The 21,090-nt window shown below is 50.5% G+C and overlaps 1 protein-coding gene across 18 annotated transcripts in view; it reads left to right on the top strand.

Moving 5' to 3' along the window:
* MEGF11 (multiple EGF like domains 11) overlaps positions 1 to 21,090 on the top strand; it is a 425,478-nt gene that overhangs the window by 333,416 nt on the left and 70,972 nt on the right. For all 18 annotated transcript variants that reach the window (XR_004486708.2, XR_004486707.2, XM_049705891.1 and 15 more), the window contains 4 exons: positions 5,329 to 5,575; positions 6,812 to 6,932; positions 12,556 to 12,692; positions 17,091 to 17,303. Coding sequence is in view for 16 of the 18 variants with exons in the window: in XM_049705891.1 (XP_049561848.1) it covers positions 5,329 to 5,575; positions 6,812 to 6,932; positions 12,556 to 12,692; positions 17,091 to 17,303 (718 nt within the window). In the remaining 2 variants the exon portion in view is untranslated. The remainder of the gene's footprint in view (positions 1 to 5,328; positions 5,576 to 6,811; positions 6,933 to 12,555; positions 12,693 to 17,090; positions 17,304 to 21,090) is intronic.

The raw sequence follows: 21,090 nt of genomic DNA on the forward strand, positions 1-21,090 counted from the left end.
AATAAAATAAATAAATTAAAAAAAAAAACAAAAAAACATGGCTTACAAAGCCCTTGGACCTGGTACCCAGCCCAGGAATCGACCTCAACTTGTACCTTGGTCTCCCTTAAAGTCTACACTCCAGACACCTATCTTTTTTTCATTTTCCCTCACATTCATGCTTTTTCCCCATTCCAAACGTTTATATACATTATTTCCTCTGCCTAGATTCATTCCCCACCCTCACCCCTCCTTCGGGTCTTTTCTTTGAAGACATCTTCCCTAACCACCCCTGTCTGGGTTCAGACCTGCCTGTGTCTTCCTCTGATGCCCTGAATGACCCCTATTATAGCCCTTCTGCAGTCAGCCTTAAATGCTGCTCTCGTTGCTCTGTCCCCACCCACTATACACTCCAAGAGGGAGGGACACTTCCTGGCCCTCGCAGGTGCTTGGTTGAATGAACAGTAGAAGAACGAAAGCACCCAAGTGTTAGCGCATGGGCTTCATGACAATATCCAGCTCCCTTATCAGAGGCATAGTTTTGCTTCTTACTGGGTTTGGTTGTGACAGAGTGAATTGAGGTCCCGTCTGATAAGTGAAGCATAACTGTCTGCCCTGGGATGCAGCAAGGGCAAGCTGGCTGTGGACTCCAGCAGTTGAGTACAGAGCCAAGGTCTGAGGGCAGTGTCTGTGCCAGCACCATGAGGAGAATCTCTTGTTCTGGGTCCCAGGGCTGTTCATAGTGATGAGTGGGGAGGATGTGGCTAGTCTCTGTGGTGTCCCGGTCCTCGTGCTTTGCAACTGCCACCTTGTCCCCAACGGCACCTCTTAAATCTCTCTCCTCAGAATCATCATTCAGAAAGTGTCACATGCACTTCCAGTGGAGAGTGCTGGAACCAGAAGACCTGGCCTGCCCTTGACTATAACCTTGGGCAATCACATAATCTCTCTGACCCTTTATTTCCCCATCTGTAAAATTGAGAGATAATAAAACCTAATTCACATGGTTTTAAATGTCACAAGTGAACATTTGAAATGTGGTTATTATTATTATTACAATGGAGTCACATCATATGTACGTTAAACTCATGCAAATTTAACTACATATGCTTGACAACAAAAAGAGATAGAGAAATGATACAGTAGGTAATTCTGCTGTCTTTCTACTCACTGAGTAGATCTCGCAGAGAGAATGTGACGTGGCAGACACCGGACTGCTGGGTGCTCCATCACTCTCTGTCCTGTGAGCCTCTTTCGGTGTGAGTGCAGGTTATGATGATAACTGGACTCAATTCTTTAACTTGAGATATAATTGACATATAACATTATATTAGTTTCAGGTTACAACATAATGATTCAACATCTGTATATATTGCAAAATGATAGCCACCCTAAGTCTAGTTAACATCACACGTGGTTACAGTTGTTTTTTTCTTATGATGAGACCGTTTAAGATCTTCTCTCTTAGCAACTCTCAAATATACAATACAGAATTATTAACTATAGTCACCATGCTGTACATTACATCCCCTGAACTCACTTATCCTGTAGCTGGAAATTTGTACCTTTTGACTACCTTTGCCCCTTTTGCCCACTCCCTGCCTCTGACAACCACCAATCTGTTCTCTGTATCTATGAGTTTGATGTTTGTTTGTTTGTTTGACTCCACATGTAAGTGAGATCATATGGCATTTGTCTTTCTCTGTCTGACTTCTTTCACGTAGCATAATGCCCTCAAAATGTCTATCCATATTGTCACAAATGGCAAGATTTCCTTCTTTTTCATGGCTGAAAAATATTCCATTGTGTGGGACTTCCCTGGTGGTGCGGTGGTTAAGAATCTGCCTGCCAGTGCAGGGGGCACGGGTTCGAGCCCTGGTCCGGGAAGATCCACATACTGTGGAGCATCTAACCCTGTGCACCACAACTACTGAGCCTGTGAGCCACAACTGCGGAAGCCCACGTGCCACAACTACTGAAGCCCACGTGCCTAGAACCCATGCTCCACAACAAGAGAAGCCATCGCAATGAGAAGCCCGTGCACCACAACGAAGAGTAGCCCCCACTAGCTGCAACTAGAGAAAGCCTGCGTGCAGCAACGAAGACCCAATACAGCCATAAATAAATAAGTAAATAAAATTATAAAAAAATATATTCCATTGTGTGTGTGTATGTGTATATATGTGTGTGTGTATTCATCCACTGATGAACATTAGGTTGCTTCTGTGTTTTGGCTAGTGTAAATAATGCTGCAGTGAACATGGGGGTGCAGATATCTTTTCAAGTTAATGTTTTCATTTCTTTCAGATAAATACCCAGGAGTAGAATTGCTGGATTTTACAGTAGTTCTATTTTTAAGCTTTTGAGGAACCTCCATACTGTTTTTCATACTGGCTGCACCAACTTAAATTCCCACTGACAATGCACAAGGGTTTCTTTTTCTCCACATCCTTGTCAATACTTGTTATTTCTTGTCTTTTAGATAATAGCCAGTCTATCAGGTTTGAGGTGATATCTCAGTGTGGATTTTTTTTTTTTTAATCTATGCATTCTTTTTTTTTTAAATAAATAAATTATTTATTTATTTATTTTGGCTGCGTTGGGTCTTCGTTGCTGCGCACGGGCTTTCTCTAGTTGCAGCAAGTGGGGGCTACTCTTCATTGCAGTGCGTGGGCTTCTCATTGTGGTGGCTTCTCTTGTTGTGGAGCACGGGCTTGAGGCACACAGGCTTCAGTGGTTGTGTCTCGAGGGCTCTAGAGTGCAGGCTCAGTAGTTGTGGCGCACGGGCTTAGTCGCTCCGCAGCATGTGGGATCTTCCTGGACCAGGGCTCAAACCCATGTCCCCTGCATTGGCAGGCAGATTCTTAACCACTGCACCACCAGGGAAGTCCCCTCAGTGTGATTTTGATTTGCATTTCCCTGATGGTTATGAGCATCTTTTCAAGTACCTGTTGGTCATCTGTATGTCTTCTTTGTAAAAATATCTATTCAGATCCTCTACCCATTTTTTAATCAGATTGTTTGTTTGTTTGTTTGCTATTTCATTGTATAAGTTATTTACATATTTTGGATATTAAACACTTATCAGATATGTGATTTGCAAATATTTTGTCCCATTTGGTAGGTTGCCTTTTCATTTTGTCGATCGTTTCCTTTGCTGTGCAGAAGCTTTTTAGTTTCATGTAGTTCCACTTGTTGATTTTGCTTCACTTGCCTTTGCTTTTAGTGTCAAATCGAAAAAATCATTGCCAAAACCAATATCAGGGAGCTTACTACCTATGTTTTCTTCTAGGAGTTTTTGGTTCTGGTCCTACATTCAAGTCTTTAATCCATTTTGAGTTGATTTTTACATATGGTGTAAGATAGGGGTCCAGTTTCATTCTTTTGCATGTGGCTGTCCAGTTTTCCCAACACCATTTATTGAAGAAACTGTCCTTTCCCCATTGTATGTTCTTGGCTCCTTTGCCATAAATTAGTTGACTGTATACGTATGGGTTTCTTTCTGGACTCTGTATTCTGTTCCATTGATCCATGTGTCTGTTTTTATGCCCATATCATACTGTTTGAATTACTATAGCTTTGTAATATAATTTAAAATCAGAAAGTGTGAGGCCCCCAGCTTTGTTCATCTTTCTCAAAATTGTTTTGGCTATTAGACTTGGTTTTTGACTCACTTACTGTAGTACCAGGTAGAAAATGCAGGGTGAGTCTTGCTCAGAATTTGGCAGCTCGGTTTGTATGTGTGTATATTTGGGGCACAATGAAGAAGGGATGAAGCAATATAGGGTGATTGGGATTCCAGGCCTAGTGTGGTTCCATCTACTAAAAGTAATGGACAGTTTCCATGACTTTGACCAATTGACCCTGGTCAGCAAGTGGGAAGTATATGCAGGAGGGTTGGTGGGGCTGGTAGAGTGATTCTTCCATCAACCTTTTAGTTTCCAAAGATCCCATGTACTCACTGGCTTCATTAGAACCTTGTGCTTTTGTACATACCCTGCACTCAAGTACCACTGTCTCTTTGCTCATACTGAGCCTGCCCCAGGGACACCTTCCCCAATCCCACTCCCCTGCCCCCTTTCCTCTCTGAGTGGCTAAACCCTACAGTCACTGGAGCACAAAGGTCAACTAATCATCTCCTTGTCTTCAGGCAGTAGGGTCTCTAGCCATTCCAGTTTGCCCAGCACAGAGGGATTCTCAGAATGAGGGACTTTCAATGGTGAAACTGGGACAGTTAGTCACTCTGATTGTCAGACAAGGGAGACATCTTTTACAGCCCACTTCAGATGGCTTCTCTTCCAGGAAATGTTGCCTGCTTCCTTAGCTGGGAGCAGTCTTTTTCTCCATGGAACATCTCCTAGTACATTATTTATGCCTGTCCTTGCCTGAACTCCACACGTACCTCTACTCCAGGATTTGAGTGAATGAGGCTATAGTTGAAGGATGTCTTGCTGTTGTGTGTCCTGTATGCATCAAGTGAGGGTCAGACTAGGTAGTGGCAGCAGGCTGGGTGACCTACCTGAGGACTGCCATTCAGCCCCTTTCTCCCCCAACCCCGCCGCAGAGTGTGAATTGCTGCAGAGCTGGCTTAGATATCACTCTTTGAAACATTTAATTACATATAAAGATCTTCAAGGCTGTCTGTCACCTCCCAGGGAAATATTTCTTTTTTCCTGCTCCTTCTGAAGTTGGCTGCTTGGAAAGTAATGAAATTGAACTGAGGATGAAGGAACCAGGAGGTGTAGGCATTACTGTTAGGGAGAGGCAGGATGAAAGAGAGATGGGGGTGGAGGCGGTGACAGGGAGATGGAGCCCGGGGAGGGGCAGGGCGTTAGAAGACTTGTTCACAGAGAGTCAGATGCAAGAGGTGAGAAGAACTAATGTTTCAGGAAGAGAGGGAAAGAGAGAGAGATGGGAGCTGGGCTGGGGAGGCACCAAGAAGGGGAGGAGGGTCACGGAGAAGAGGGGAGGCACCCTGGAAGAGACGGGGCCTGGCTGAGAGGAAGAGAGAGCCAACCAAGAAGAGTTTCAGCAAAGGTAAAATAACTTGTGGTTCCAGACTTTCAGTACTGGAGAGGGGGCTCTGGAGAGGCGTGGTTGGAATGGAATGACCCTGACTGGGAGACGCATTGAGGAAAGAAGCTTCTGAGCTTGGATGATTATTTGGGGGTGGAGTGGGGCTTGGCAAGGAGCTGATGGAGCTATGAAGCGCCAAAGCTTCCGTCCAGAAACCCCTTGCCGCCTCCTATCCAGGGAAGAGCAATGCAGAGATGGGAAGGCTGTTTCCAGCCCCCATCCCAAGCAGAGTCCACGGGGATCCCTCTGCCCTGACCCGCTCCTCTCTTGCAGGCTGCGACAGCGACCACTGGGGCCCCCATTGCAGCAACCGGTGCCAGTGCCAAAACGGAGCCCTGTGCAACCCCATCACCGGCGCCTGCGTGTGTGCCGCCGGCTTCCGAGGCTGGCGCTGCGAGGAGCTCTGCGCGCCTGGCACCCACGGCAAGGGCTGCCAGCTGCCGTGCCAGTGCCGCCACGGCACCAGCTGCGATCCCCGCACCGGCGAGTGCCTCTGCTCGCCCGGCTATACTGGCGTCTAGTGAGTAAAGCTCGGGGCGGCTGGGAGAGCAGGATCAGGAAACACTTGGAGGGTCAGGATAGTCCTGGCTGTAAAATCTCCTGCGCTCCGACCCCAAGTCCTGCAGAGGCTGAACGCCCGGGCCTCGCCCACACCCTCAGATCCCTGTTGTCCAAGCCCCAGGGTGACTGGTGCGAGCTGGGAGGACACATTCTGATGGAGGCTCTCATGGCCAGAGGAGCTGGCTAACCTCCTCCCAGGAGGCCCTCCCTGGTCCAGGCCCCAGACCTTAGTTTGGAATTCTGATCGTAACCCAGATGCCGTTGTTGACCCTTCCAGGCCATTTGAGGCAGAGCAGGGTGAGGGCCCTGGGCAGATATCTTGCACAGATTCGGGGAGTTTACTGCCCCTGTTCCTCTTCCCTTACCTTCTCCCCTCAGACCCCAAGCAGCCCCTCACTCCAGTTCCCTGGAGACGGAGGCTGCATGGACAGGAGCCCTCCAAGACTGCTTAGTTGAGACCCCTTCAGAGGCAAGATTGAAGTTCTCCTCCCCACCCTATCAAAGGCTCAGTGGCCTCCCCAGCAGCCCCAGATCCTGAGGGGACACCCAAGGACTCTGGCTGCAGATACATCTTTGATGGATGTTGTGTGTCCCCTGCCCCAGTGTCTGGCCACAGCTCCAGGGGCAAAACATTGGGCTAAGGCCCAAGACCAAGACCCCAGACAAATCTTTCCCCACATCTCAGCAGTGATAGTCCCTGTATAGAAGCCTGTTGTGGTAGCTGAAAGCCTGGAAGAGGGTGGAGGCATGCCCCAGATTCTCCCTCTCTCTGAATTTAGGCAGAATTTGAAGACTGGAGTCATGGCTACGTCTCATGGCCTTTGCTTGTCCTGTTCCTTCTGCCTGACATGCCCTTCCTCCCCTTCTCCCGGTGAAATTAACTTCACCTCCAAGACTCAAGTGAAATGTCTCCCTCTTAGGGAAGCCTTGCTCAGCTTTCCCTCCCGGTAGAGCACTCTTCTTTACACTAAAAGCACTTAAGTCATCCCGCAAGTACTGGTCCAAGCACACAACCTTCCAGTTCATTGTATCTGAGCCCTGTTTTCCCTCTCCTGGCCTTGTGTCTAGTATGGTTCACACTGACTGTGAACTCACTAACTTCTAGGGAGCCCGGGGGCCTTGGGACCGGCAGCACTAGGGCCCTGTGACCTGATCTGCATGCAGCTGCCTCTAACGCCTCTGCTTCCCCACGCAGCTGCGAGGAGCTCTGCCCACCTGGGAGCCACGGGGCTCACTGTGAGCTGCGCTGCCCCTGCCAGAATGGGGGTACCTGCCACCACATCACTGGCGAGTGTGCCTGCCCCCCAGGCTGGATGGTAGGTGGACCTGCAGGATCTGGGTGGGGCTCTGTAAGAGGTCTGAGCATCCCTCACATGTACCCTGGAGGGCTAAATTCCTCTCGCACCCTGAACACCCTGCCTCCTCTTTATGGTCATGGGCAGCATTAGACACTGCCAGTTGTGTCATGGACACAGCTTTGAATCCCAGGGCTCCCATCTAAGTGCTGTGTGACCTGAAGCAAGTTACTTAACCTCTCTGAGCCTGTGGTCCCTCATGTGCAAAGGAGTTGAATTATTCTCATAAATTGTCTCTGTCTTTCAGCATAGGGACTCGAGCTGCCACGGGCTCTGAAATGTGGTGAAAAGGGCATGGCAGAAAGATTGGGGTGGTGCAGAGGAAGGGAGAGAGCAGGGTATGAATCACCTTCATTTATAGAACTTCAGATTCCCAGCCTCCAACCTCTGTACTCACACACATACACATATTCTGATTCTGTGGGTCCCAGAATCTGTATTTTAACAAGTGCTCCAGGTGATTCTGATCCAGGTCTCTTGTCTGGGAACCACCATTGTGGGAAAGGGCGATGAGATTTATCACATCACATCAGGCCTCACATCCAATGTTGACCCTGAAAAAAGCCAGCTATTCTAGTCTCTGCTTCCCTGTCTGCAAAGCTGGCATGAAAACCGTCAGCCCTGGGATTTCCCTGGAGGTCCAATGATTAAGACTTCATGCTTCCAATGCAGGGGACGCGGCTTTGATCCCTGGTCAGGGAACTAAGATCCCACATGCCGCGTGGTGTGGCCAAAAAATAAAAAAATTAAAAATTAAAAAAAAAAAACAACAGCCCTGCCCTTCATAGCAGCATGGTTGGCAGAAGGCTCAGATGAGGCAGTGCACATCCAATGTGCCTTGCAAGCTCTGGAGTGCTCTACAGTTGCTTTTTGTATGTCCCTGGATGCCACAGGGAAGCCACAGCCTCCTTTTAGCCAGTATGCTCCCCCTGTCAGTGTCCCCACCCTCCACAGTCCCAAGCCCCTCAGAAGCAGTGAGTCACGGAGGCTGACTTTCCCGTTTCAGGGGGAGCTCAGTGACACAGCCGCCTGCCTCCCCTGGAGCCTGAGGCTTTGCAAAGCCAGGAAGGACAGGGCTGCTGAGCAGGAGTGGGGTCTTTCAGGAGGCTGTGAACGACGAGGTCAGGGTGTGTGTGTGGAGGGGTGGACGGCAGGAGGGATGACTGCAGGGCCTATTGAGGCAGGCAGAGATTTGCCAGAGTTTTTCGTTTTTGGGGGGGTTTTTTTTGCGGTACGCAGGCCTCTCACCGTTGTGGCCTCTCCCGTTGCGGAGCACAGCCTCCGGACACGCAGGCTCAGCGGCCATGGCTCACGGGCGCAGCCGCTCCACAGCGTGTGGGATCTTCCCAGACCGGGTCACGAACCCGTGTCCCCTGCATCAGCAGGCGGACTCTCAACCACTGCGCCACCAGGGAAGCCCTATTTGTAGACTTTTTAATGATGGCCATTCTGACCAGTGTGGGGTGGTACCTCATTGTAGTTTTGATTTGCATTTCTCTAATAATTAGCAATGATGATCATCTTTTCATGTGCCTATTGGCCATCTTTGGAGAAATGTCTGTTTAGGTCTTCTGCCCATTTTTCAATTGAGTTGGTTTTTGTTGTTGTTTTGTTTCTTTTTTTTTTTTTTGCGGTACGCGGGCCTCTCACTGTTGTGGCCTCTCCCGTTGCGGAGCACAGGCTCCGGACGTGCAGGCTCAGTGGCCATGGCTCACGGGCCCAGCCGCTCCACGGCATGTGGGATCTTCCCGGACCGGGGCACGAACCCGTGTCCCCTGCATCGGCAGGCGGACTCTCAACCACTGCGCCACCAGGGAAGCCCTATTTGTAGACTTTAATGATGGCCATTCTGACCAGTGTGGGGTGGTACCTCATTGTAGTTTTGATTTGCATTTCTCTAATAATCAGCAATGATGATCATGTTTTCACGTGCCTATTGGCCATCTTTGGAGAAATGTCTGTTTAGGTCTTCTGCCCATTTTTCGATTGGGTTGGGTTTTTTTGTTGTTTTTTTTGGTTTTGGTTTTGGTTTTTTTGTGGTACACGGGCCTCTCACTGTTGTGGCCTCTCCTGTTGCGGAGCACAGGCTCCGGACACGCAGGCTCAGCGGCCATGGCTCACTGGCCCAGCCACTCCATGGCATATGGGATCTTCCCGGACCGGGGCACGAACCCGTGTCCCCTGCATCGGCAGGCGGACTCTCAACCACTGCGCCACCAGGGAAGCCCGGCCCCCTCCTTTTTTATGCTCCATTTAGCCATGGTCCTCTTTAAGTGCAGCTGGTTTCCGGATTTTGACAGAACCATTTGATCTAACCAGTCCCGAGAGGAGCAGGACTGTTGCCTCACCTCATCTCTAACCTTCTAGATGCCACACAGCCTGAGATCCCACCGCACTTGGAGATACGCTTTCAGGTGACCTTAGGTCAGGTGTGTTAGGGCTGTCACAACAAAGTAACACAGACTGGGTGGCTTAAACAACAGAAACTTGTTTTCTCACAGTTTTAGAGGCCAGAAGTCTGAGACCAAGGTGTTGGCAGGGTTGGTTCCTTCTGAGGCTTCAGTCCCTGGCTTGTAGACGGCTGTCTTCTCCCTGCATCTCCACATGGCCTTCCCTCTGCACCTGTGTGTGTCCTAATCTCCTCTCCCAATGAGGACATGGGTCATATTGGATTAGGGCCCACCCTAATGACCTCATTTTAACTGTATTGCCTCTCTCAAGCCACATTGTAAGTTGCCAGGGGTTAGGATATATGAATCTAGAGGGACACAATTCAGCTCACAGTAGCAGGAAAGAAACCATAAGACCACAGCCCTCTCAAGCTGACACTTTCCTCCCTGTCCTCTCCCCCTACCTCTCCCCAAAAAGCTGTTCTTCCAACCAGCAGTAACCAATTAATTATGTGGTTCTCCCCCATGCTCCTCTGTCCCAGGTGATACTGGGCTCCCACCACCTGTACGTCCAGTGTCTGCTTGGGTTGAACTAATATTAATGAAGGGCCTGCTCATCTCTAATACTAATGAAGGTTCCTTCACATCTCTAATCCCACTGAATCTTAACAACCACCTGGGAGACTGGGGGTTACCACTCGCATTTTCTAGATGAGGAAACCGAGGCTCAGAACGATCACGTGACTTGTTCTTGCTCAGCCATCTGGAAGGAGGTAGAACTAGGGGTTGAGCCCAAGTCCTGACTTTGAGTCTACCATTCTTCCCACCACACCAGACAGCCGTCCTTCCAAGGTAACAGATTCCTTCAGGCCCTGGGAGCTCGAGCCTGAGGAGGGGCTTAGGGTTACAGGGACCTGGGGTGCTGCATTTGAGGAATACTGAGCAGGGGCTAAAAGAAGTGCTCGCCCTCCTATCCAAAAAAGTCTCAAGGATGTTTGATTTCCCCAGGAAGTGTTGAAAGGAAGCAAGCTTTCCTATTGGCCTCTTTAGGGGGCCCTGGTCATGTCTCAGAAACTCTGAAGAGAAAGGGAGTCTGCAGTCTAACAGGATGGAGGGTGTATATGGGCGTCTGTGTGTGTGTGTAGGTACAGGGTACCCCACAGTGCTCCGTGATGGAGAGGTAGGAGGTATAAGCACAGCCCCCAGGATGGCTCAGAATGTTTTTTCAGGGTCAGAAGGTCCTTGTCTAGGACCGCAGAAGACTGGCTCAGATGGTGGCCAGAAAGACTCATCTCTTCCCTCAAGAATCCCTGGAGCTTGTGGGGTACAGTGAGAAAGGCAAGCCCGGGTAACCCCACCACCTCCAGGAAGAAGAGGGACGCCCTCGTCTGAGCAGCTTTTCCCTGCCCCTCTCCTCACATACACGCTCATCCCACCGCCCTGGGCTGCTGCCTCTGCTGCTCGGTCCCCCATCCCTGCCCCCCACAGCCCCGCACTGTCTGACTTACTATGTGTAGAGGAGACATCTGAGCGAAAAGTCCTCCCACTTAATTCATTACAAGTAAATTGGATGGTATTGATAGATGACCCGGGTCAGCAGGATTTTCCTGCCTAAACTAGCTTCCTCGGGGCTGGCAGTTCCTGGTGCTTCATAATTGTGTGTTGAACTAATTGATTAATTAACTATGGGAGAATCCTTGATCTCCATAAGAAAAATGACCATCTCTGGTATGGGAGAGGCTGGAAGGGCAGCAGGAGACAAGAGTAAGTTTAGATTTCTGTCTGATAAAGATCTAAGAGTCCCATGTATAATTGAAAAATTATACACAGTATCTAATACCACAAGGCTACTACTGGAGGGAGGAGAAAGCAGTCCTCTGCACCCCCCAGACCTGCCACGAGTCCCTCTCCTGAAAGGTCCCAGCTTCAAATCTTTTAGGTGTCTCTTCTGGCATTTCCCTCCATATTTCTACGTAATGTGCTTTACCGCTATCTCCCAACTTGCTAGAGCCTCGTTTCAAATATCTGGTGATCCCTGGCTTCCTGTTCATGTTTTACCATGATCCTCGGAAAAGCTGGTTGGAAGCCTAGGGGGCAGGGGGAGATGCCAGGCTTGTCGACTGATGGGACTCTCAAATATCATTACTTATAGGCCTTTCTTCTCAGTGTCCCCGGAAAGGAGTCCTCCAGAACCCTGCCAGAGGGAGTAGAGTCGGGTCACTAGCATCGTAGGAGCGGAGCAGGGGAAGAGAGCAGAGGGTCTGTTCAGCAGGCAGGTCTCAGAAGATCCGCATTTCTGTTGCCCCACTCCCCTTAGCTGTGCTTGGTGTCCCTGTGTCTGAAACCTATATGGATCAACCTCCCTAAAAGTAAACTGTCAGTCTTGGGAAGTCACTTGGCTATTTGAAATGGGAGTAAAAATCTGGGGTCTAATTCCCTCTTTTATAAACTTTCAGACCGTCCCCCTGTTTCCCCACACGTGCCCCTTGGCCTTCAGAGGCCCCTGGTGTCTCTGATTCCTGAGCTTTTCTGAGCTTTGTCTTGCAACGTGTGCTCTGCAGGCACTTGGCATTGCTGAGAAAACAGAAACCCCAGCAGTTTCTGCTCCTCTATCTGCCGGTCCATCTTCCACCACGTGACACCTCTTGTCCTCTACAGTCCCCTCTCCCCTTCCTTTTCTCCTTGTAGGTCTGTACATTTCCCCCCTTTACTCTCCTCTTAGCTGAGTTTGGGAAAGAAGTAGAGATAAATGTGTGTTTCCAGACCACCATGTTTAATCACACCGCTGCTTTGTTTTTCCTCAGCACTTTATTGTGTACCGGTGTGAGGGCACCTAGCACCGTGCACTAGTTACCTGTTTGCTTGTCTCTCTCCCTAGTAGACTGGGAGGAGAGAAATTGAGTCTCACTCATATTTTCATATCCCTAGTGTCTAACACAGGACCTGGTATACAACAGGCACTCAATAAGTGTGTGCTGAATAATTAGATGAGCCAATTGGCCTCAGTCTGCCCATCTCTAGCTTTGAAGCCATGGTGTCTCGCTTTCTATGCATCTGTGACTGGGGAGAAGGTGCCACTGAGGGAATGGCGTGGTCCCTTGGGCTGTAGCAACTGTGCTACTTCTAGAAGAAGGTGGCCTCAGGATTGCATCTCAGCAGCACCACCTCTGCATGTCTTCCCTCCTGTGTTTCAGGGAGCAGTGTGTGCCCAGCCCTGCCCACCAGGGACATTCGGCCAGAATTGCAGCCAGGACTGTCCTTGCCACCATGGAGGGCAGTGTGACCACGTGACTGGGCAGTGCCACTGCACAGCCGGATACATGGGGGACAGGTAAGGAAGCTGTTAACTCTCGTCCTTGCTGTACATAATACTCCTTTTCACAGCAGCCTTGAAGAGAACAGCTCAGCTTTACCGGTCCATGGCCTTCTTCTGCCAGCTTTCCTGTTCCTTTCTCAGAAAGCATTCTGAGTCCTTCTGCCAACCCATCCTTCCTGGCCCTCAGCCTGCTGAGGGTACCCACCCCCACCCCCAGCCCAGTGACCCAAGCCCTGAACTTGCATTGACTCACCTGCGGAAGCGGGTGGGCACCTACCACCACTCTCTACTTGCTGCCCTCCTGGAGAGAGGCAGTGGCACCAATAAGCCAAGGAAGCTGAGCGTGCAAACTCAGTTCACACATTCTGCACAACTGCTTTTAGAAGTGGATTTTTATTCCTGACGTGAGTTCTGCCAAAAGGATACTGACGTCAGTTTGCATCCTCTGAAGGCCTGTGGCCTGAGAGCAGACCGATCAAGGGCACCAATGTCCTGGTATCAAACCAGCCTTGCAGCCTTAGTGGATGACCCACAAAACACATAACGGAGGGACTGCCAGACGTGCGCACTTGCCATGGTAAGAAAGATTCCACGATGATAGGGCAGGCGCTCTAGAAGGAGTGGAAACGACAGCCAAGGTGTCTGACGGTGAGTGGATTCGGAGCTGGTGGAGGACGTTTGTCCAGAGAACCAGGGCAAGTCCCCTCCCTCTCACTCTGAACCACGTGTGTCTCTTTGAGCAGAGAGACGGGCAGTAGAGAGGAGGCTGTCACACCCTTGCCTGCTTCTGTGGGATCCATGCTTCACCTATGGCCCTGGATTTTGTTACTCTGCTTCCCCTGCCCAGGTAACAGCAGGAAGCAGGAATCAGGCCTGAATTAACCAATGGGTCCTTCTGGCTCTGACCAACATAATTGCACCCCTCCAGCTCTCACTGGAGTCAGCCCCAAGTCCTCAGTGGTCCAGAAAAGAGATTTTCCGTTTTTAGCTTTGCGCTTACATACCCCCAGCCTGAAGTCTTTTAAGCCAGATCTGATCTCTTTGTGAGCCAGTGTTCATCTCCGTGAGCATCCCTGGCACAGAATGCGGGGTGTGGCATCTGGGGATCCATCCCTCTCTGACCTCTGTTGGAGACTGCATCTCTAGGCGGAGAAGGGAGGCAGGACTAAAGCACTGAGCCATCTTCCCATCCTCACCATCTCCCTGGATTAGACATTTGGGATGAGCCAGCAGGGACAGGAGCCGGAAGACCCCAGAACCAGAACAGGACCCTTTGTTTCCGGCCACTTTCACAGGAGAGCGAATACAGCCCATTCATTGTTGGAGACAAGCGGGCCCAGGGTTCCAGCTGACTGGACCCAGCACCAGCGGATCCAACCTCATTGGTGCCAAGATGTACCAAATGGAGAAATACCCCTAGTCCCTCTTGTTGGGGCCCAGCCCATGATCCTGAGGCAGAGAGAAACCCCAAAAGCCTCGGGGTCTTCAGGCAAGCTTCATCAACCATCTACAGATGAAGAATTCCTAGAAGGGCCCGGTAGCATTTGGGTTTCCCACCTAAATGGGCTGCCTGGTGTTTAATATTTTGTAAAATTGCCTCCATTTATTTTGTAGGTGACAGCTGCAGGAACCCACCCCACATCATTGCGAGCATATTAAAGTTGAGTGGGTGTGATAATGCAGGCCTCCCCGGATAGGCAGAATCCAGTGCAAATTAAACATGAAACGTAATGAGGGTTTTGCAGCTCATTTTGTAATTTAATTGAGCAATGTATCTGGTTGTTAATGGCAATATCGGACACGTAAGATTGATACGTTGCAAAGGAAGGATGTTTAAGTAGAAAACTAATTCCTGCTGTGATTACCCTTCTGTTCCACAGGCCCCATTATTAGCGTGCTTTGTGTAAAATTCATTAGCAGTCGTTGCTTGATCTCTAAATAAATAAGTTGTTTAACTTGCGGGTAGGAAAAAAAAAAAGAGGCTGATTATGTAAATGGATTAGGTTGTCAATATTTCATTTCTAGATTCTTTTTCCGGGGCTGTGGAGTCAGGAGTCAGTCCCTTTGTAAATATGATGGGGCAGGACGTGCCCTTCAGAGAAGGGAGCTCACTGTCCAGGGCTGTACCCAGTCCTGCTGCATGGGAGGGAGAAGGAATGTTCCAGGGAGAAGGAATGTTCCAGTGAAAAGGAGGAATCCGGAGGTGTCTCCAGGCTGGGGTTTCTTCCCCTGGTGTCTGAGACATCCAGGAGAGGCAACCTGAGTGACCTCTGGGGAAATCCATTCTGAGGCAGAACAGGGGCTGGCAATCCAGGCGGCAATCGTACAGCTCTTCACCGCTCTGTGTCCTCCCCTTCCGCCTTGGTTTCCCTCCTCACCTCCTCCATCCTACTCTCTCCTCCTTCCTGTCTTCCACCTCCCATTCCTTCTCTCTCTATCCCCTTCTCTCTTTCCTCTTCCTCCCTCTCTTTTCTGTTCTTTCCCTTGCTGAGGCCTCAAACTGACTAAAATGCAGCAAGATTTGTAGGAAGACGATCTGGGTGTGTGGTGGAAAACACTGCTTCCAACTCAGGACTCACCAAGAGTTAATAAAGATGCTAAGGCTGTATTTTTTTTTTGGCTGTACGCGGGCCTCTCACTGCTGTGGCCCCTCCCGTTGCGGAGCACAGGCTCCGGACACGCAGGCTCAGCGGCCGTGGCTCGCAGGCCCAGCCGCTCCGTGGCATGTGGGATCTTCCCGGACCGCGGCACAAGCCCGTGTCCCCTGCATCGGCAGGCGGACTCTCAACCACTGCGCCACCAGGGAAGCCCAAGGCTGTATTTTTTTAAACATCTTTTATTGTTCCCCTCTGCCCTGATTATTGTAGAAGATATATAAAAAACCTGAAAATGGGAAAACATAATCATTAAACGACTTGTAATTCCTCAAGTCCACTCCAATGTTAATATTTGGAATTCTTCCCTTTGAGCTTTTTCATGCCAGAAGGGATCTGTTAGGAGAACTATAGAAAACAGTATTAACAAGAGTAATAATAAGAACTAACACTTCTTACTGAGCCCTTACCGTGCATGGGGCACCTTTCTAAGGGTTTATACACGTTGCCTCATTTAAGCCTCAAACACCCGGTGAGGTTTAGTTATTATCCTCCCATTTTGTGACGAGGAAGCAGATGTCAGAGCTGTAAAGTCAGTTCCCCATTCTCTGCACCTTTGAAGCAGTGTGGGGATGCGGTTAATCCAAAACCCCAGAGTCCATAGGCCATTTCTGTTCGTCTGTCTCTGGGACGCAGGGGTTGCCCATCTCTTTTACCCCATATGCCCCCAGGTTTACCCCTTAAGTTGTTGCTGTGACGATGAATTTACATCCCCTGGGGAATATCCCTGGGCTGGGGTGAGGGGTGTTGGGCACATCCAGGAAGCTAGGCAGTCAGCAGCAGAGGTTACACCCACCCACAGAGGACCCACAACCAATGGATGTCAGTTGATGAGTCAAATAATGATCATTATGCTGGGAGTTCCAACTCCCAGGCCCCAGCAGAGGCAGGACACAAAGGGGGCCAGGTCCTCTTCTTTGGGGGGCTCCCCGGCTGATGGAAGAGGCTCAGCCCCTGCCTTGAGGGAACCCCCCCGTCCAAGGAAGAGGAAATAGTCCCTGTCTTGGGGGATTCTCCAGTCTGATGAAGGAGGATGCATCTTGTACTCATGGGGAACCTCGACACTGGTGGAAGAGGATCGTCTCCCATATGGCAGAGAGACTGTACATCTGTCCGAAAGACTCAAAGAGCAGAGACAATGAGTAGAAATAAAATTATCCCATTTCATCAAATCTGAAATGCCACCGATGGTGAGATGCATCATTAGTTTATATATTGCTAAGAATGAAAAACACTGAAAATTAAACTATGACATGCCATCAGTTATAAGACTTAACTGGCTTCAGAGATGTTAGAATATATTTTTAAAACAAGGTTTGTTGTTTACTGGGTACAGCAGTTTGAGTTTGGGAGGATGAAAAGGTTCTAGAGATGGACAGTGGTGATGGGTGCACGACAATATAAATGTACTTAATTCCACTGTACTGTACACTTAAAAATAATTAAAATGGTAAATTTATGTTATACTTATTTACTGCAATCAAAAAATGAAAAAAAAAACACATAAAGCCTATAATCAATGAAATATGATAGTATGAACTCAGTCCTGGGGACTGAGGGGAACTGGCATGGAGGAGGGAATGGACTGGGGTGACTAAACCACAGAATACTTCCTGGAGGAGGAGAGGAAAGAGGGGAGGAGACTGTGAGGAGGTGCAGCACACCAGGCCCAGGCCTGGAGGCAGGGGCGGTACGTGCTGGGTGGATCTGGAAGGGCAGGTGAGGGGGCATAGCCTCACCCTCCTCTGCTATCCCGCAGGTGCCAAGAGGAATGCCCCTTTGGGACCTTTGGCTTCCAGTGCTCCCTGCGCTGTGACTGCCACAATGGGGGTCAGTGTTCACCCACCACCGGTGCCTGCAAGTGTGAACCTGGCTACAAAGGCCCACGCTGCCAGGAGCGGCTGTGCCCCGAGGGCTTGCACGGCCCAGGCTGCAGCTTGCCCTGCCCCTGTGATGCCGACAACACCATCAGGTACGAACGATCTGGGGACAGGTGAGCGGGGGACAGGGGTGGGGTGGGCCCTGGTGGGGAGGGGGCTGTCAGGGCACAAAGCCCACCTCCAGCCAGATCATCCAGGCAGGCAGTGAAAGGGCTGGGACCTCCGCAATCACCTTCACTGGCCAGTCTGATGAAAAGACGTAGGCCAACCTGAGACCCCACACACAGGAGCACGAGGGAACTTGGTGGCCCTCAGGGAAACAGGACAGGGATGGGTGGGAATGCGGGGTACCAGGGCCCTGGGGGCGTGGTCGGGAGAACTTTTCGCTTCCACAGAGTCTGCATCTAACCAGGCCCTTTCCCAGCCCCGAGGGACCCAGAGACAGGACCACCAAGGCAGAAGCAAGGGACTTGAGCCACAGAGGGACAGTGTTAGAAGGGACCTTAAAAACCGGTATGGCTGACCTGGGGCCTGCAGAGGGCTGTCCCCTGGGACCGTGGCTAGAGTGGTGGAGCAGGAGGGACAGAGGGCAGGCCCGCAGAGTCTTGGCTTGGGGTGGCCTCTCCCTGCACTCTGTGTCAGTGGTTTTTTTTTTTTTTTTTTGCGTTACGCGGGCCTCTCACTGTGGTGGCCTCTCCCGTTGCGGAGCACAGGCTCCGGACGCGCAGGCTCAGTGGCCATGGCTCACGGGCCCAGCCGCTCCGCGGCATGTGGGACCTTCCCAGACCGGGGCATGAACCCGCGCCCCCTGCATCGGCAGACGGACTCTCAACCACTGCGCCACCAGGGAAGCCCTGTGTCAGTGGTTTTTAATCTAGGACTAGGATTATTTATCTAGGGATATCTGTATAGTTTGTCAGCGAGTCATATTGCGCTGCCATTACGGTGACTGTCATGGTTCTATATAAATGCCCTCCATCTGTCCCTCTAATGTTGCACGTTTTTAGTAGTTTGGAAGTTTTGTATATTTATTGTATTAACAGAGTGTCATAAACTAAAATGCCGTTTACTGGATGTTTGTATAATTTTAAATACTGTATTAGCACTTCAGAGGCAGAAATTATGCTGAGGGCTTAATGTATATACAAATAACCACATTTGATTTTTAAGAAATCATCTGTGTATAATTCTATCATGTGCTACTAAACAAAATAAATAATATAAAAGGCTCAGTTAAAAAAAAAAAAGTGGGGCTTGGGGACATCTGGGCTGAAGCCGGCCCCAGCCTTGCTTCCTGGAAGTGGAGACGCCAGAGCCGCCCTGGGCCACATCCCCCAGCTCCCCTCACTGCCTGCTTCCTGCACCAGCTGGCACCGCCCTCTGGTGATAAATGAGGCTGTCGGGCCCCAGATTAAAGCTTCAAATGAGGCTGTCAGGCCCCAGATAAATGCTTCCACAGCTCTCTATGTGGCCGCCTCTTATTAGGATGGTGCAAGGTGAGGGGAGTCTCCCTTCTCCCCTCAGGCCTGCAGGACAGCTCAGGGCAGGACCAGCTGCCCTGGGTAGTGGGTGCTGCTTCTGTTGGCAGGCTAGAGAGAGATACCTCTGCTTTGTAGCCTTGTCTCTGGGACAGCCAGGACCTAGCCTCGGCCCCTCTTCATTTCCAGCTTTTGATTCTCCACACACCACCCAAGGTCCTCGGGTCACTGTAAGCAGAGGCCTCTTAGAAAGTGTCGTGGCTTTGACAGAATCTGTCCCCAGTCCTCAGTTCCTGGAGCTAAGTGGCTCGGGCAGTGCTCTCTGCAAGGGCAGAGGGTTGGGAAAGAGACCATTAAGAGGGGGCCTTGGAGCCAATGGAACGGGCTATATATGACTTAAGCATTCATTCGCTCAGTCATTCATTCCACAAACACTGAGAGCCTGCAGGGCCAAACATAAGAAAGAAAGGGTCCCTCAGCACGAGTCCAGCCCTCAGGAACTTGAGTCTGGAGCACCTACCCACACTGAGGACCTCCTACCATATTTCTTCAAATACAAGACAACACCAGTAGTGAGGCACTGCTTTATTTTATGTACTACTAAAACTGAGCCAGGACATACCATTGACTGCCTAGCACATCCATCAGAGATCTGAAAATGTGGGGCAAAGTGCATCTTAGAATCAATGAAATATATGCGGCTGGCCCTGCTGGGTCCCAACATGTACTCAAGTAACTGTGACCCAGGGCTCTGTACAGAAAGCACCACAGGAAACCGCTTCACTGGTCAGGGAAGGCTTCCTGGAGGAGGTGGCTTCTGGGCTGGGTCTGGAGGGTGGGGTGAGAGCTCCAAGACTCTAAACACGGGGGTCCCACATGGCTGGTCGGGGGACTGGGCAGCTGCCTCAGGCTGTTCCACGGGTGAGGGGCAGCACCAGGAACCCCTACCCCTGTGGGGATGCCAAGGGAGGACCGTGTCAGGGACAGGAAGCTAGGCTGCCACTGAGGTCCAGTGCAGGGAGAGTCCCTGCCACGGAGATCCAACCAACCCCCAAATTAAAGAGCTATTGTTTTCTCCCCATACCCAAGCAGCCATGCCCTGCATAATTTATCCCTCCTCTGAAGGAGTCCTCGATGCATTTTTAATCTGGAAGGACTCCCTCTTCTCTGTCGCTAATCTCAGCCCATTCAATATTGATGATTATTTGCTTTACTGTCTTTAACACGTGTCACATTTCAGGGGTTGGGAGGCAGTAGTGCTTCTTAAGCGTGGGGACCCCGAGAGTGCCTGGCAGCCAACCCCCCAGGCCGGGTTCCCCCGTGTCTGCTTGACTATCTCCTTGCAGGGAGCTGTGTCACAGCCCGAGCTTGTGGGTCTCTGCAGCCTCAGCCTTGCACGGAGCCTGGCACAGAGCAGACCTTCAGGAAAAAGAATTGCTGAATTCATCTTAAATCGCCCATTCCTCTAGGGTGGCTCTGCTCCCGAGCTGATGTCACCCTATTTCTAAAAAATATTTCACCCCTTTCCCTTGGCATACGGCCCCAGTGACTGAAGCCCCGGACAGTCACCGAATTTTTATTTAGTCTAACTCAGGGTTTCTCAGCTTCGCCACTGTTGATATTTTAGGCTGGATAATTCTTTGTTGTGGACAGCCATCCTGTGCATTGCAGGATGTTTAGCAGTATCCCTGGCCTCTGCCCACTAGACGCCAGTAGCAATACCCCAGCCCCAAGTTCTAACAACCAAAAACGTTTCCTAGGTGGGGTGGGAGGAGGCAGAATTGCCCGAGGTTGAGAGCCTGTGGTCTCACTGCACCTCTCTCATGCTGCACTTGGCTTTGTTCTCAGGGGCACAGAGAACAGCTCTCTTCCTCTCTGTGGACACAGGTCACTCCTTTCTTCCTGTGAGCCTTTGTCCCATTCTAGAGCCTTCTCTCGGGATCCAAGAAAAGCAGAGGGATGACTCTAGGACTCCTAATCCCAAGGGTTAAGCTGCAGGTTCTGGGTAGGTCTGGGACCCCTTAGTCCTGGCCTTAGAACTACCTCTCCCTGAGTCAGTGTCCTGATACGTGTACTCCTCCTCTGTCTTAGTTTCCCAATCTGTCTATCGCCTTTTGTCAGCCCAGTGGGGGGTAAAAGTTTTCTTGTGATCTTTGAAAGCGAAGCTTCCACCGAGCTCCCTGAGAGAGAGTGTGGGATCCCCAGAAACCTTGCCTCATTTCCCCGCGGGCTTCGGCAAGAGCTTGCAGCAGAGCCCCTCCAAGACAGCTTGCCAGGAAGGCCTTGAGCATCTTTCCTAGAGAAGCAAAGTCTTCCCAACCCCCAACCATAGAAAACCTCCTCAGCTAGCCCCAGCCTCTCCCGGCTCTGTGCCCCTCTGGAGAGGCTGCTTCAAAGAGAG

The sequence above is a fragment of the Orcinus orca genome, chromosome 2, assembly GCF_937001465.1.
Source record: "Orcinus orca chromosome 2, mOrcOrc1.1, whole genome shotgun sequence".
NCBI classification, from domain to species: Eukaryota; Metazoa; Chordata; class Mammalia; order Artiodactyla; family Delphinidae; genus Orcinus; species Orcinus orca.